This window comes from Scophthalmus maximus, chromosome 14 (assembly GCF_022379125.1).
Source record: "Scophthalmus maximus strain ysfricsl-2021 chromosome 14, ASM2237912v1, whole genome shotgun sequence".
In the NCBI taxonomy this organism is placed as follows: domain Eukaryota; kingdom Metazoa; phylum Chordata; class Actinopteri; order Pleuronectiformes; family Scophthalmidae; genus Scophthalmus; species Scophthalmus maximus.
The window spans coordinates 4,834,209-4,849,228 of NC_061528.1; the positions used below are offsets into that span (position 1 = coordinate 4,834,209).

At 46.3% G+C, this 15,020-nt stretch overlaps 2 protein-coding genes across 3 annotated transcripts; one reads left to right on the forward strand and one right to left on the reverse strand.

Annotated features, from left to right (window-relative positions):
- Positions 1–1,247: 1,247 nt before the first annotated feature.
- gdf3 (growth differentiation factor 3) lies at positions 1,248–3,487 on the forward strand. The gene is made up of 2 exons (XM_035604178.2): positions 1,248–1,904; positions 2,399–3,487. The coding sequence occupies exons 1-2, from the start codon at positions 1,613–1,615 to the stop codon at positions 3,250–3,252; spliced, it is 1,146 nt and encodes a 381-aa protein (XP_035460071.1). The 5' UTR covers positions 1,248–1,612; the 3' UTR covers positions 3,253–3,487.
- A 9,178-nt stretch (positions 3,488–12,665) lies between these two features.
- LOC124851009 lies at positions 12,666–14,807 on the reverse strand. 2 transcript variants are annotated; one of them, XM_047337498.1, is made up of 2 exons: positions 13,354–14,807; positions 12,666–12,890 (listed from the first exon to the last, which is right to left on the reverse strand). In XM_047337498.1, the coding sequence occupies exons 1-2, from the start codon at positions 14,568–14,570 to the stop codon at positions 12,719–12,721; spliced, it is 1,389 nt and encodes a 462-aa protein (XP_047193454.1). In that variant the 5' UTR covers positions 14,571–14,807; the 3' UTR covers positions 12,666–12,718. The 2 variants fall into 2 exon arrangements, with proteins under 2 accessions (XP_047193454.1, XP_047193455.1); XM_047337499.1 differs by having other exon boundaries at positions 12,666–12,883; positions 13,347–14,807.
- Positions 14,808–15,020: the final 213 nt, after the last annotated feature.

Below are 15,020 nucleotides of genomic sequence, written 5' to 3' on the forward strand. Positions count from 1 at the left end.
CTCTCTCTCTCTCTCTCTGTGTGTGCGCGCGCGCAGGAGTGTGACTTCATGTGAGACAATGTATAAGGATCATCCAGTGCACATTATTGTCTATCTATTGTCTTACTTATCAGTGGATTGTTCATATACTGTCTGTATATTTATTGTGTGTGTGTTGCCAAATCCTTGTCCGAGCTATGCACACATACTGTAAGGTTATGAATGAATGAAATAAGTTGGTTTTTTTGAAAGATCTAATCATGAATTTTTTTGAAAGGATGAAAGTTGCTTCTGCCCCCTCCTCCCTTACACCATTACCCCCACTCCCTCCTCCAGCACACCGACACACACACACTCTTACACACACACACACACTCTTACACACTCTTACACACACACACACACACACACACACACACACACACACAGTGTAACTACAGCCCCCTGCTCTTGGTTTGACCACTGTACATACGGATCTGTAAATAATGATTCAAATCAAAATCATCTTTGATTGCCAACTATATTAAAAAAAAAATCATTGGAACTGACTGGACGCATGATGTTTGTAACAGCGCGTTTTTTTCAGCGTCGTAGTAGGGCTTCAACAGTTAATCGATTAGCAATCGACTGCTAAATTAATCTGCAACTATTTTGATAATTGATTAATAGGTTCAAGTAGTTTTTTTACACTCAGAAAAAAATATTAACACAGTAGACTCATTTGGTGCTGCAAGTTTGCAGAATTACAATAAGGAAGTACCTCCAATGGACACTAGGTGGTGTAATAAACTCGCTGTAAGAGGTCACAGAGAGTGGAGACATGACCTCTGTCTTGACCTTAAGGTTTCCAACAACCGAAAAAAATATTCAGCTGAAATATTCCTGAATACTTCTGCTGAATTGCCTGCATGGCAGAAACTGCTGACAATATTTAATTGCCACCATAAATTGGTACAGAGAAGGAATCTGAATCCGAGTCTTTTTCCACATCCTGTGTCAATAAAGTTTTCACTGGGACTTTTCCTTTGTTAAGGCTAAAGACAGACGCCCCACACTGATGTCTTTCTGGAGACATTTTTTTAAAAACTTTTTTTTATTTTTTTGAGCATTAAAAATAAAAAGGGATTCTTGTCTACTGTAGAGAAGCAGCATTTCAAAAAAACAACAACAACCTGAAAAGCTAGTTTTTACATATTACATAATTCAACATTTGGATTTGTTGTTTTTTTTTGGGGGGGGGGGTTAACTGCACTTTTAAAAACAGTTGAAGAACTTCATGGTTTTCATTTGTAACTTTTAGGTTTGTTGAACAAACCTACCATAAAGCACATGGACAGGGCATTGAACGAAGAAAGAGTAAGATATAAAATTAGAACATCATTTGACTTTATAAAACTGTGTGACTCGAGTCATTTTTTTTTACAGTGTAGGTCACAAACGTGACTGTTGATCTGATGTGTGACTGGCCCCGCCCCTCTTCACCTTATCGCCTCATTAACATAATGATGCAGCTGCTCAGCGGGAGGTCCCCCGGGTTAAAACAAACGTCCCTGCTCCTTTTTTCTTTTTTTTTCCGGAGGCAACAGATCAAGTGAGGAACTTAAAAAAACCCCATAAAACTCCAAAGTCCAGCATGAGGCCGAGCCTCGCCGCGTCGCTGCTGCTCGCGGTGACGCTCCTCGGCGCGTGCGATCCGTCGCACGTGGACGAGATGCGGAGCCAGGAGCGCTTGTTCCTCGGCTCCCTGGGGCTCTCGGCGCCGGGGCCCCGGGCCCCGGGGGGCCGCCCCGGCCGGCGCCACGTCCCCTCCGCGCTCTGGAGGATGTTCCGCAGCTCGGAGGACGCCCGGACCCGGGAGAGCGACCCCTGCACGGTGTCCGAGTATGGAGTCCGGGGCAACATCATCCGCTACGTGCAAGACCAAGGTAATGGCCTCACACGTCACCTGACACTGGGCCTCTTATTCTCAGAGAGGTTCTCAATGAAGGATGCGGTCTGCGGTCAAATGGCCCAGGTGTTGAGCCAGAGTGCTTCACAGTGAGGACAAAGGAAAACTGCACAAGTGTGGATGAAAAGAAGAATAGACACAGGATAGAAGTCAATGAGATAAAACAATGACAGACACGGACAGAAGCATCAAACTGAATCGGGCTGAATTAAAAGCAACAATTAAGAGTTTGAATTAGATTTAAAATCGACCCAGTGAAAAGATCCAATGTTGGACGGGAACCTTCCAGGTGTTGGGGTCGTTGGACCTAAGTGACCCAAGAGACCAGTGATATTTAGTTGATATGAATGAAATTCTTCTTCATATGGTCATAATTCCCCAGGTACAGTTGCATTGCACTAATATTCCTTCACCGGGCCGATTCTTCTCTGTCATCTCTAAAAAGCTGATCTCCCCGCTGGTGTGTTGCAGGCCGACTGGTGTCCGGCTGGAGCAGCAGCTGTCAGGCCTGCGTGGAGAAGCAGCTCTTCTTCAACATGTCCGTGCTGCAGCCTGTGGAGCTGCTGTCTCTGGCCCAGCTGGAGGTCAAGTTCCACTGGAGGCCCCTCCGGTCTGCGGAGCTCCTGCAGGCTCCCGGGCACCTCGGCGTGTCTCTGTACAAGGTGATCCGCGCCACGCTGCGGGGGGCCAACCCCCAGGCCAACCGCCGGCTCCTGCTGTCGCAGTCGCTGCGGCTGCAGCCCGAGCCCTCCTCCGTCACCATGGACCTCACGCCGCTGGCGGAGAACTGGCGCAAGCCGGGGCGCAACTACGGCCTGGTGGTGGAGCTGCTCCCTCTCGGCGCCGAGCCGGAGCAGCTGCTTCCCTTCCACCCCGGCCACTCCCTCCCGCCGGAGCCGGCGTTCGCCCTGCCGCCCATCCAGGCCTCGCTGGTGGCCGTGTCGCTCAACCCGCACCAGTGTCGCTCCAGGCAGCGGCGGAGCGCCGTGCGCCTCCCCGTGACGCCCAGCAACGTGTGCAAGGCCCGGCGCCTCTACATCGACTTCAAGGACGTGGGCTGGCAGGACTGGATCATCGCGCCGCAGGGCTACATGGCCAACTACTGCCACGGCGAGTGTCCGTTCCCGCTCAGCGAGAGCCTGAACGGCACCAACCACGCCATCCTGCAGACGCTGGTGCACTCGCTGGACCCGCGCGGCACGCCGCAGCCCTGCTGCGTGCCCATCCGCCTGGCGCCCATCTCCATGCTCTACTACGACAACAACGACAACGTGGTGCTGCGACACTACCAGGACATGGTGGTGGACGAGTGCGGCTGCCGCTGAGCTCGACGTGGACGTTTTTAAAATGTGTTCTTTTTTCGCTTGCGAATCAAAAGTCGCCGTGTCCGTGCAGTTTGATTCATTTGCCGGATCACGTTGTCAGTGTAGAATGTGACGTCTTTGTAGTCTGTGTGTGTTTTTTTTTTTTAAAAAGATTGAGATTTATTACGTATGCTCTCAGGGAAGTTGTGAGCGACATCTCTTAAAAATACGATGTTAATAAAATGATTAAACATTATTATTTAAGATGGAGCTTTCTTATAACGGTCTCCATGGCCTCTCTGTTTCAACAACGCCATTTCAAGTATAATATACAATCATGTCAAGCTATGTCGCAGTGGTTTGTGCACTCGTGCTGCTTTCCGTTATTATCTCGGAAGTCGGGGTGGTGATTTTTTTTTTTCCCGGAATTCAACTCAGAGGGCCGTTATTTAGTCGTAATTTCCGTCTCTGGGCGTCGGTAATTCCGAGTGCCGAGATGCTTATGGAACGCAGGGTGAGCGCGAGTGAGTGAAGAACCCTTTTTCTGTCTTTGAATTGACATGGTTCCTACTGACTTCGATGGAAGACGCTTCTTTGCATGAGAATGAGACGCCAACCGTCCAAGGAATTTAGACTTTTAGATTCACCCGACTGAAATGGCCCCGGGAGGTAACAAGGACTTCTCCTGTCTGAACCTGACGCAGCGCTCTGCTTGGTTTTAGATATGATATGAAACGATTTTCAATTAATAGGCTAGATTTGTGAAGTAGTGGGGGTAGACCTGGGACTTGGCCTGGGGGGGGGGGGGGGGACCACCGCTGCAGTTTTTTTTGCGTCACAATTTATTGCGTTATCTCGTGGACACACGAGGAGCTGCTCTGCCCAAAGGGGAAGCTCGTACTGTAATAATATGATGGCAGTTTGATAATGCTCTATAAAACTAAAGCTGTGAGGGTAGACTTTGCTTTTAGGAGTTAATGGCCCTTGGAGGAAGCAGTATTCTGCAGGAGACCATATTAAAAACGCGGCGCATTAAGACAAAATATACTCGAGCTAACATTTTTTCTGTTTTTATTGATGATTATCTGTGATCAATCAATTAGAAGTCTACCGTATAAACTATTAAAAGAGGGCGCCGACCAATCAAGTGGGCACATTTTAATGTCCTTTTTTAATTTGTCTTTTAGTCCAATGAATCATATGAAAGAAATAAATCAAAAAGGGATAATCACGTACGCTCAGATCGAGTTTCCCCCTGTGATGTGAACGTTCCACTGACGGAGACCAGCTCTTTTTTTTATCTGCTGAATAAGAAATGAACTCTCTTATCTCACCTTCCTGCCTGATAAGACTCCCCCCCCCCCCCCCCCCCCCCCTCCTCTTCCCTCCTCCCTCCTCCCTCGCAGGGGCCAGACAGACCACTGGGGTTGCCATGACGACGAGCGGTCGCCACAGCAACCGGCAGAGGCTGACAGGTTGTAGTAATTAGTGCGAGAGAGCGACGCGGAGAGAGTTTGAGGTGTGAAGACGGCGAGAGAGGAAGAGGCGTCTCCTGGCTCCTCTAATGTTCCCAATCAGTTATGTTCATTTAAAAAAAACAAACCATGTTTGGTTCTGAAGGTTCCCAGACTCACTCACTCTCACTCTCTCTCCCTTCCCCAGGTTGCGAGAACATTATTGAACCATCCTTCATATTGAACTTTCCAAAACGTCTTTAACCTCTTAAACTTGCACGTTTTTTTTTTTCTTTTTCTTCTTCCCTTAAATTTTCAATTTAGAAAAAAACTATATTCTGTCGATCTTCGTCTTCCAGCTCTGGCTGAATCAGGAACGACTCGAACACTGACTTGAAGGCTCTAATACAAGACGTGAGGATGTGTTTTCTATTACTACAACAATATGTCAAATATTAATTTTGAAAATGTTCCTGAAATCCAACTTTTTCTTCGGGACCTTGACTCTAAAACATTTGTGTGGATTATCGTATAATAGTTGTTTTAACAGCATTTTCTTTCGTATTATGTAGCTACAGGAACAAGTTTACACTTAATAACTAACTCACATTATCATTAACACTGTCATTTTATTTCTTATTGTTTCATTTTAATTAGAACAATATGCGACAGTTTTCTAACTGGGAGCAGAACAAACATTTGTCTTCCACTTTATGACCATGAATTCAAGCATTTCATCTTTTGAAGACCCTCGCTCCGGAAGCAGAGAAGTGGTTTCTGAAGCAGCAGAGAAACTTTGCTTGTTTGTCTTTCACGTCTCTTTCTTTCTCCCTTTCCTGTCAGTAGCTCCGCCACTTTTCTCTCAGTAATCACTGGTTTCCCCTCCAAAGAGAAATATCACTGAGCTGAAAGAGAAGATGAAGACGAGAGCGAGGGGGAGGGACAGTAGGAGAGAGAGAGAGGGAGAGAGAGGAAGCGGCCTCGGGCTCTTCCACAGTAGTTTGCTGTCAAAGACAAAGTCATTTCCACTTAAACCTCAGGGGCCCAAGATCCACGCTCCGTCTTTTACTATCAAGTGATTCTCTTCCTGTCTGAAACACACCCACTCTCCCTCTCTCTCTCTCTCTCTCTCTCTCTCTCTCTCTATCTTCACCACGATTCACACAACACAGAGAATTAATTATCTTTACTGAGCTCTACAGTGATGGTTTTCTTTGACTCAAGCTCGGGGTCAGACTCAGATTCGGCCTATTAGACACTTGGTCCGGGGCAAAGGGCCGAGTCCGTTTTCAGCCATGTTGGTGTCTGGCGAGACTTAAAGACATCAGCGATGGCGCTGGGTCAGTCTAGACACTGCTGCTTTCTCTTCACGACTTCCGGATGGACGGCCTTGACATCAGGGACAGACGTTCATGGTCCCCGGAGGACGAGTCCCCCCGACCTTGGAGATCCCTCCATCCCCTTCTTCTTCCAGCAGACGCCACGAGGTCGACATTTGTGGCCTTCGAGTTTTTCAAACGTCTCTGTTGGATGTCAGAGAACTTGTTAATTTGCAGCCTCGCAGCTTTTTAAACTAAACCTATAGACTCTTAATCTATTTTTCATGTAATTAAGCGATAGTTTTGTTTTAACATCGAAAAAGAATCCACTTTTTTGTTGGCATAAGCTGGTGGCATTATCATAAATACCCAAATCTGAACCGCTGACTTTAGGAAACATGAGAGTACCAAACAAATGGCACACAGGTTCGTTACTTTCCTACAAACAAACAGATAATATCAAATAAAACGGGGGAAACAGCAGCTCAAAAGAAGAGGAAGCGTGAAAAACTATATGCAGCTATCAGACATACACATGCTGTGGTAATGTACACAGTGTGTGTAGCACGTGTTCCAGCACTAGAAGATGATACCAGAGATCCTAATATGGTCAAACTGGGGGTCGATCGAACCGTTGTAGATATGAAAACTCCCACAAACAGAATAATAATAGTAGAAATTAGCGCACACACACACGCACACACACACACACACACACAAAGGGTTCAATCTTTGCCGCCCGTCGTCCATCGACTGGTGCCGTGATCATAGTATAGATGTTATCTGACACAATGAATAATAGCTTGTCTCCCTCTCTCTCTCTCTCTCTCTCTCTCCGTCCTCTCTCCTGCTGCTGCGGTTTCACTCTCCCAGATGAGCGCAGTCAATGATGGTCAAATTAATAATCAATACCAGTAATCGGTACCGGGGGCTGCGGATGACTCGGCCAATCCTGACTGGATGCGGCATCTGCTGTCCATCTGCGCTCGCGGCCTCCGGCCCCTCGATCCGCTCAGTGCTACACGGCGCACAGTTGTGTCCGGTAGACGACGACGCGATTGTGACTTTGTGGCGACGGTTCGGGGGGACGGGGACCTGATCTTGAACTGACCTACTGTACTTTGGCATGGGCGAGGATCCGACAGCAGGTATGTGTCTGGGGCTGAATCGGAGCGAACGCCCGGAAGCCTGGTTCCAGAGTGTGGAGGGGGAATTGTATGTTGGTCGCCAGTGTTGTTTGAGCTCCGTCAAGGGAGGCAGGTCAAAATTCAAAAATCGCAATGTTGGAATGAAGATTTTTGTCTTCACGGAATTCATCAAGACATTTTTCATGTTGTAAAAACCTGCTAGTCAAGCTCAGAGTTTGACTTGAACTCATTTTTCCAAACAGTGGTTCATCTCTATGGCGTAAATGTGATCATGAACAAAAAAAAACAACATCATTTGTGAATATCTGTATGAGAAAATTGACATTACTGCACAGACAGATCGACAGAGACTTGTGGCCTGTACTGCAGCAGCCTGATATTCAACATTAATGATTCCTCCAACAAAACAGGATGTGGAGACACATGATATCATAAGAGATATTGTCCTTTATATATTATATTTTATTTGTATTTAGTAAACGATAGTAAGCAAAATGCTGTGGTGGTAGACAATAACAGTCACTCTAACACTGATTTTATTGTACTATTTTTTTCTGAGCAGAATATTGGACCTTTTATTCATTTACAGTTTTTCAATGCTTTAACAGTTTTTGAAAATTTGGGGAAAAAAAGAAGTAGTGAGTTCAGCCACATTATGAATTGATAATGAACTGGGAAACAGCAGGAAGAAGAAGAAGCAGTCAGACGTCTCAGCTCCATATTGGATCAGCGACAACACAACACTGTTTCTGTCTTTCTACATAATTGAACACTCTTAAAGGAGCCGTTATTCATCGTGAGCGGAAACCGTTGTGACACTTGACTGCATTTTAATTCAAACGCTCGTGTAATTCTACTTGAGGGGAGGATGTGGTGGAGCAGAGGAGCAGAGCTGAGAGCTGCCATCATTCCAGAGAAGAATCTAAATATTGGTGATGCTGAGAGAGAAAATGTTCTTCTGTCGACCAGCAGGGGGCAATGTGGCTTCAGCTTAAAGTCCAGTCCTGGCTGCTGCAGTAGTGTGTGTGTGTGTGTGTGTGTGCGTGCGTGCGTGCGTGCGTGCGTGCGTGTGTGTGTGTGTGTGTGTGTGTGTGTGTGTGTGTGTGTGTGTGAGTGTGTGTGTGTGTGTGTGTGTGTGTGTGTGAGTGTGTGTGTGTGTGTGAAAACTCTCAGCTTGAGGTGGCTGGTTATCAGCGGTTGGTTGGTGCTGAGCTGACCACTGCAGAGAGTCATCAGTAGTGTGATATGTGTGTGTGTGTGTGTGTGTGTCTGTGTGCAGGGCTGAAAGATACGTTTTTCAGATTTTACCATTTGATTTGGGATCAATGAGTTAAACATTAAAATAGTCAAGTCTTCATATCCAGATTGTATCTACAGTATATTATGTTAGCCTGATTACATTTACACCTGCTATTAATATGAGTCTCCATGTGTCCACATTGCGATACGATATTATTGGAGTCCTTCTGACCTGCTCACGTCACATGAGATAAGATTATGTACATAGCTGTGAGGACTGAGGAGACTCGGTCTCAGGTATTTTTGTGCGTTCGAGCCCCGACAACAAACAATCTTTCTCCAAAATCGCTTACTGCCCCTTTAAAGCTTTGTTTCTGCTGCCTCCCTGTATCCAAACAAATCTAAAGGATTGGTAACAATTTAATCATTTTATTTGCACAGATACTAAAACAGAAAAACATAAAAAAGCTTGTGCTGGTGATATTTAAAAAAACAACAACAACCTGCAGCATGTAACTGATATGTTCACTAAGCACCGACATCATATTAGGATGATCTACTCAACATTGTTTTGATATGCAGCCGACGTTTTACTGCTGAAAAAATAAATAGCAAGTGGTAAAATTTCAGAATTGTCAAATCCCAAAACCCCAGTGGTAGAATTTTGATGTGTTAAAGTCGCAGCTGAGACTCGACGTTACCGAAGAGACACATTTCACTGTGAGCACCTTTAATATGAGCAGACGATCGTGTGAGAGGCAAAGATGACATTGAAGAACTTAACTTCTCTCTCTCTCTCACACACACACACACACACACACACACACACACGCACACACACACACACACGCACACACACACACACAAACACACACACACACACGTCCACAGTGAGTACAGTAATACACTGTATAATACGACAAGCACTCTGACTAATGTTCTGTCATCACACACACACACACACACACATACACACACACACACACACACACACACACACACACACACACACACACACACACACTTCTTGGCTTCCATGTTTCTAATCCTTTTACAGTCTATGTCACACTGGCATACATTTGGCGCACACACACACATACACACACACACACACACACACACACACACACACACACACACACTCTGTCACCTAATCAATGGTAATGGAATCACTGTGTATCCTGCCTAGTAACACAAGCCTCTCTGTCATTAACATGCCAACCTACACCGGTCGGTCACACGGCGTGTTTGCATGTCGGAACATGTAAGTACAATCGGCGGCGCTCACATCAGCCAGATGTTGCGCAGGAGATAATGTTGTCACCGGTGGTAAAGGGTAATTCATAACGCTCAAAGCTCGGCAAATTGTTTCGTCACACAATAACCATTTCATCAGATGACTTTGTGTCTTTGCCGCGATGAAACCCCAGACGAGTATCGTCACCAGTTTCTCCACAGCTTTTTAGATTTAGGCCGCATCTCATCCACACTAACCGGTTTTAGTTCTCAACCAGCGTTTTAAAATCAAAATGAGCTCCGTCCAGAGGATTCTCCGTCTCCGCCCTTCCACTGCAACGCAGCCCTGCAGCTTTTCAAACTAAAAAAAGGGCCGAGCGGCGTTTCCAAAGTTCAAAATCGTAAAAAAAAAGGTGTTGGAGTAGCAACAGTTACCGTATTCAACACTGATTTGTTTTAAACCATGTACTGTATATAAAAATGGACTGGTCCGGAAAATTAAGCCGATGTGGAAAAATACCTGAAAGCCTGTGTTCTCTGGAATCACCAGCAGAGGGCGACTCACTTGATGAAGAAAGAAGTCAGTTTCTATGAGAAAATGATGCTTCTTTTACTACTTGATTCATAACGTCAGTAAACATTTTCCTGAGGAGGTTATGGTCTCAATCTCTAGTTGAAAGTCGTCTTCAACACAGCATGGTGTTCAATTGTTTTGTAAATTATTAATTGAACTTGAATATGCAGTTGAGGAATTATTAAAATATATAAATCAAATTTTTTTTCGGAGGAAATAAGTGGACTCAAAAATCCTTAATCCATCTTTGTCATGTTCAGTCACACCGGTATTTCTAACAAAATTGAAAAATAATTTCAACGGAATCACCTCAATCAATGGATCTATTTGCAGAGGCAAATGATATTTACATACCGATTACGCATTCAGTTCAACTTTGGGTGGACTCGAGCAGAAAAAGGTCAAGGTCGGTTGTAATAACGGAGCTTGTCCCAGATCGCATTTGAATGTATAATAAATGAACGTATATGCCCCTGGGTGTAAGATGAGTTGCAGCGTAATGGGTGTGTGTGTGTGTGTGTGTGTGTGTGTGTGTGTGTGTTACGCTGACAGACAGACAGCAGGACGGGAGAAGAAAAAGATTTATTTTTTTATGGCACTGTCCTTAATAGTTTCCTCCATTCCTCAGTGAAAGTTGCTCCCAGCAGCTTTGTGAATGGGACTTAAGAGGGAAAACTCTCGGCTCAGAAGTTTTCGGTGCCATTTAGGAGAACTCCTGGTGGTGAAATAAAACGCTCGGTGAACGTGGCCCCTGGATGTCAGCGTGAGTTGTGGCTGGCGGTGTCCTGTAATGAGGTGACAGCAGGTTCCTCCGACACACGTTTTAACACCCCACATGGACACACACACACACATACCACACACACACACACACGCACACACACACACACACAGATCCAGGCCGAAGGGTCAGGGGTAATGGTGTCACCTCTATCTGTGTGTGTCCAAGTGTGTGTGTGCTCACAGCGCGAGGGGCCGTAACAGTTGGAGTATGTAATTAAAAGCTCACACTGCTTCACACTCGGACAGTCCAGCGCGTTCACATTAATTCATTCTTGCACAAATATGATTTTAATGAGCGCCTCGAACATCAACATCATATGAGACACATCGAGATCTTGTGGTCAATGACCCTCCGCAGGTCAAGGTGTCATATTCGCCAAGAACATTTTCTGTTCAGTGAGGCAGCTCCAAGACAGGAAGTGGAAAAGTTGTGTTCTAATGTGCTCAATTACAATCTGTGTATTTTTTAAATTCTTGCAGATCATTTCTGGATTCCTGTCGTTTCCTGGTTGCCGATATTGGTCCCCATTCATTTTTATACCACGCACAATTAAATAAAGGAGACGTGCAACGTGTCACAATGAACCTCACGTCTGCAGGAGCTTTGGTCAGTGTCACATTATGGTCGCAGGGGCGATGCAGTTGAAACTTTTAAAATCAAGCTGCAATTTAAAGTTATGACCAGCAAATTATGTCACGACCAAAGGAAAATAATAATCAATAAGGATCAATGAAGATTTGTTGTCAATATTTTCATTATTTGTAAACCAATGAAAACGAAATGACATGTTTTTAAAGTTGTAATTATATATATATCTATATGTATATATATTTGCAATTTCCGTCAATGGGCAAACCACTAGTTTGGTCCTTTAAATCTGTGAGGACAATGTTTTGGACTCTTTGGAGCCCCTGCATCCCTACTTTAGCGGGGGGGGGGGGGGGGGGGGGGGGGGGGGGGGCGTCAAAGTTCACACCCACATGTGCGCCGGACGGGATTAAAAGCACATGCAATATTAAAATCACAAACTCCCCTGGTGAAACAAATCCTGTCTGAATGAGGCTTTAGCTCTGTCTGAGTCGGGGCGACGGGGGGGAGTCGCTGCCAGGAAACCTTTTCATTTCTGCACACACTGAACCACGGATACAACAGGTACCGGAGATGGGACGACCTATATATAGATCGGATCGAGGTGTGTGTATGTGTGAGAACGGTGGTGAACACACTGCTGCTCCCCCAACTTGGACTGAATTCAGACCAGCAACCAGTCGGATTTGCAGCATATTGATTAAATTACCGATCGTTCCACAAACTCAATGTCAAGTCGGCCGACAGACACTCACATCAAAGTTGGGCAGTCTGCATTAAGAGAATGGATTTCTGATAGGGAATCGAACCCCCGACCTTTCTGTACCAAAGTCAGAGGTGTAACCCACTAAGCCAGACCAGCTGCCCGTCCAGGGAACAACGCCACATCGGCGTTTCACCTCATTGCCACGTAGCGAAACGCAATATATGTTTTCATATTGCCAGGTGTTGAGAAATACACGCGTGCAGAGAAAAACAAAATGTTTTGACCCTAAACTCACGGCGGCAATGATTCACACGGTCAACAACAGCACTGAGTGATAAATATTGACTGTGCAGCGATTTTCATTAATGTTTTGAACTTTGAATTTCTTTTATTGAAACACAAACAAGCACAATGACTCTTGTCCCCAAACTGTGGCTCATCATCTGAGGAACGACCACCAAGACCCGTGATGGCTCGTGATCTGAGAACCTTGTGATCTGAGGTCGTCCATCATCATCATCATCATCATCATCATTCTGTGAGATTTGATCTTTCCCTCACGCTGTGACATCGTTCGCTCCTTCTGCGGGAAGATTTGTTGGTGCTCCGAGAGCTTTGGCTCATGCTCCCGAGGTCTTCCGTTAATGTGGCGAGATTGTTTCTTCCTTCTGCGAGACGACATGTTCATGCTCCCAGATCTTCTCCTCGCGCTGTGAGATTTCTTGTCCATACTCCGAGATCTTTTCTTCAGGCTGCAAGAACTCCCACTCGGGCTCCGAGATCACCCGTCCATGCTGTGGAATCGCTCGGTCCTTCCGTGCGATTATTTCCCCGCGCTGCCGGAGTTCTCGTTCGCACTCCCAGATCTTCTCCCCGCGCTGCGCCATCTCCCGTTCGGGCTCTGCGATGAGCCATCCATGCTGTGAAACCATTCGGTCCATCCGTGAGATTATTTGATCATACTCCGAGATATTTTGCTCATAGGTTGAGATTTTTTGTTCCATCCGGGAGAGCGTTTGTTGATCCTCAAAGAACCTTTGTTCCATCTGTGAGATTGTCTGTTCGTACTCCGAGTTGTCTCCTTCAGGCTGTAAGAACTCCCACTCGGGCTCTGAGATAGTCCGTCCATGCCGTGGAATCGTCTGGTCCTTCCGTGAGATTATTTGCTCATACTCCGAGATACTTTGCTCATACTCCGAGATTTTTTGTTCCATCTGTGAGAACTTTCCTTCATACTGGGAAATGATTCGCTCATTCCGTGAGATCGCCTGTTCACACTCTGACATCCTCTCTTCAAACTCTGAGATAATCCATTCTTGCTGTGAGATCATTCGGTCCTTCCGTGAGATTATTGTCTCACACTCGGCGATGCGTTGTTTACACTTTGCGATCGTGTGTCCACTCTGTGAGATCACTTGCACACACTCCAACATCTGTACCTCACGCTGTGACATCGTTCGGTCCTTCCGTTGGGTCGTTTGTTCGCACTCCGAGATCTTTTGTCCATTCTGGGGGATTTTTTGTTCACTGCTTGACGTAGTCTCATTGGACCGTAGCACATCCTCCACCTGTTTCGGCAGCATGACACTCTGCCCTTCGGAGGCCTCCGGCATTTGTTGGGTCCTGCGATCGTGTGTCTCTCTGACCTCAGTGTTGACGCACTGGATCGTTTTGAGCTCGATGGCGCCCTTTTGAGCGATTTCTTCCTTTAACTCTTCAAAGCACACACTAAGCTGCTTGAAGACAGCGCGCAGGACCTGGCGCGCACAATCAAGTCCAACCGGCTGTGCCGATGTCTGGGGCATCGGAGTGTCGCCCTCTTGACCCCTGACGGTAACTTTCTCTGTGCTCTTGACCGAGTCCCTTTCAGACAAATCTCTGAAGGTCAAGCTCTCCCCTCCGAGTTGTTCTGGTGCAGTGGTCAAGTTCTCCCTCTCCCTCTCCAGGGCTGTGACGTCCTGGTCCCCATCCGGGCTGAGGCCGGCGGCGTGGCCCGCGGCAGGCGGATGGTTGTCAGTGTGAAACGGGAGTTCAAGCCGTTCGAGTTCCTTTTTCAGATCATTCCATCGTGAGATCTTCTGTCTGAGACCACTTTCTGAGATCTTCAGTCCATAATCTGAAATGGCATTGTTGAACTTTCTTTGCAGTTTCCACAGTTCCTGGTGAAGTGAATTCTCCCGTTGAAAGGCCTCCGGCTGGATCTGGTTTGGGGAATCCCGCATCTCCCCGATGCCTTCTCTCTCACTCTCAGAAGTCTCTACCAGTCGTCTCCAATCTATTTCCTCTGCCATCTCTGGAAAGTTGGCAAACTTCTCCCTCACCGTGAAGCTACAGCTGATCTCTGACTCGGTAGGTTTTCTCCTTCATGGAGCAGACGGGGGGACGTCCCCACTCTTGTCTATGCCATTTTGCCTAAGAGGGAGAGTTTCTCAAGAAACTGTGCTCGTCTTACCGGGCGGTGGTCTCGGTTCGGTTTGGATTTTTCAAAAGTGGTGAAGTAGCTCAGTGTCTCGCCTCGATTCACTACCTGTTATATGAGATCGCAGATCAAAGGAGTGCGTGTGCGCCTGTGATCCTTGGATCAGGGCATCAACAGGGGTGACATCACATTTCCATCCTAATGCAATGTTTTTGACCCACTCACACGTTTACGTGCTGTACGTGCACATGTCTTATTATGAAATCACACACACGCACAAACGCACAGCAGACGCACACACCGAGCAGTGATTCATTCCTCC

Excerpts from the sequence above, each read along its gene's own strand:
- LOC124851009 (XM_047337498.1), bottom strand. The coding sequence starts at position 14,570 with ATGGCAGAGGAAATAGATTGGAGACGACTGGTAGAGACTTCTGAGAGT. Across the intron at positions 12,891-13,353 it reads TTACAGCCTGAAGGAGACAA|CTCGGAGCACCAACAAATCT; the intron begins CTCGGAGTACGA and ends TGAGCCAAAGCT.
- gdf3 (XM_035604178.2), top strand. The coding sequence starts at position 1,613 with ATGAGGCCGAGCCTCGCCGCGTCGCTGCTGCTCGCGGTGACGCTCCTC. Across the intron at positions 1,905-2,398 it reads CCGCTACGTGCAAGACCAAG|GCCGACTGGTGTCCGGCTGG; the intron begins GTAATGGCCTCA and ends GGTGTGTTGCAG.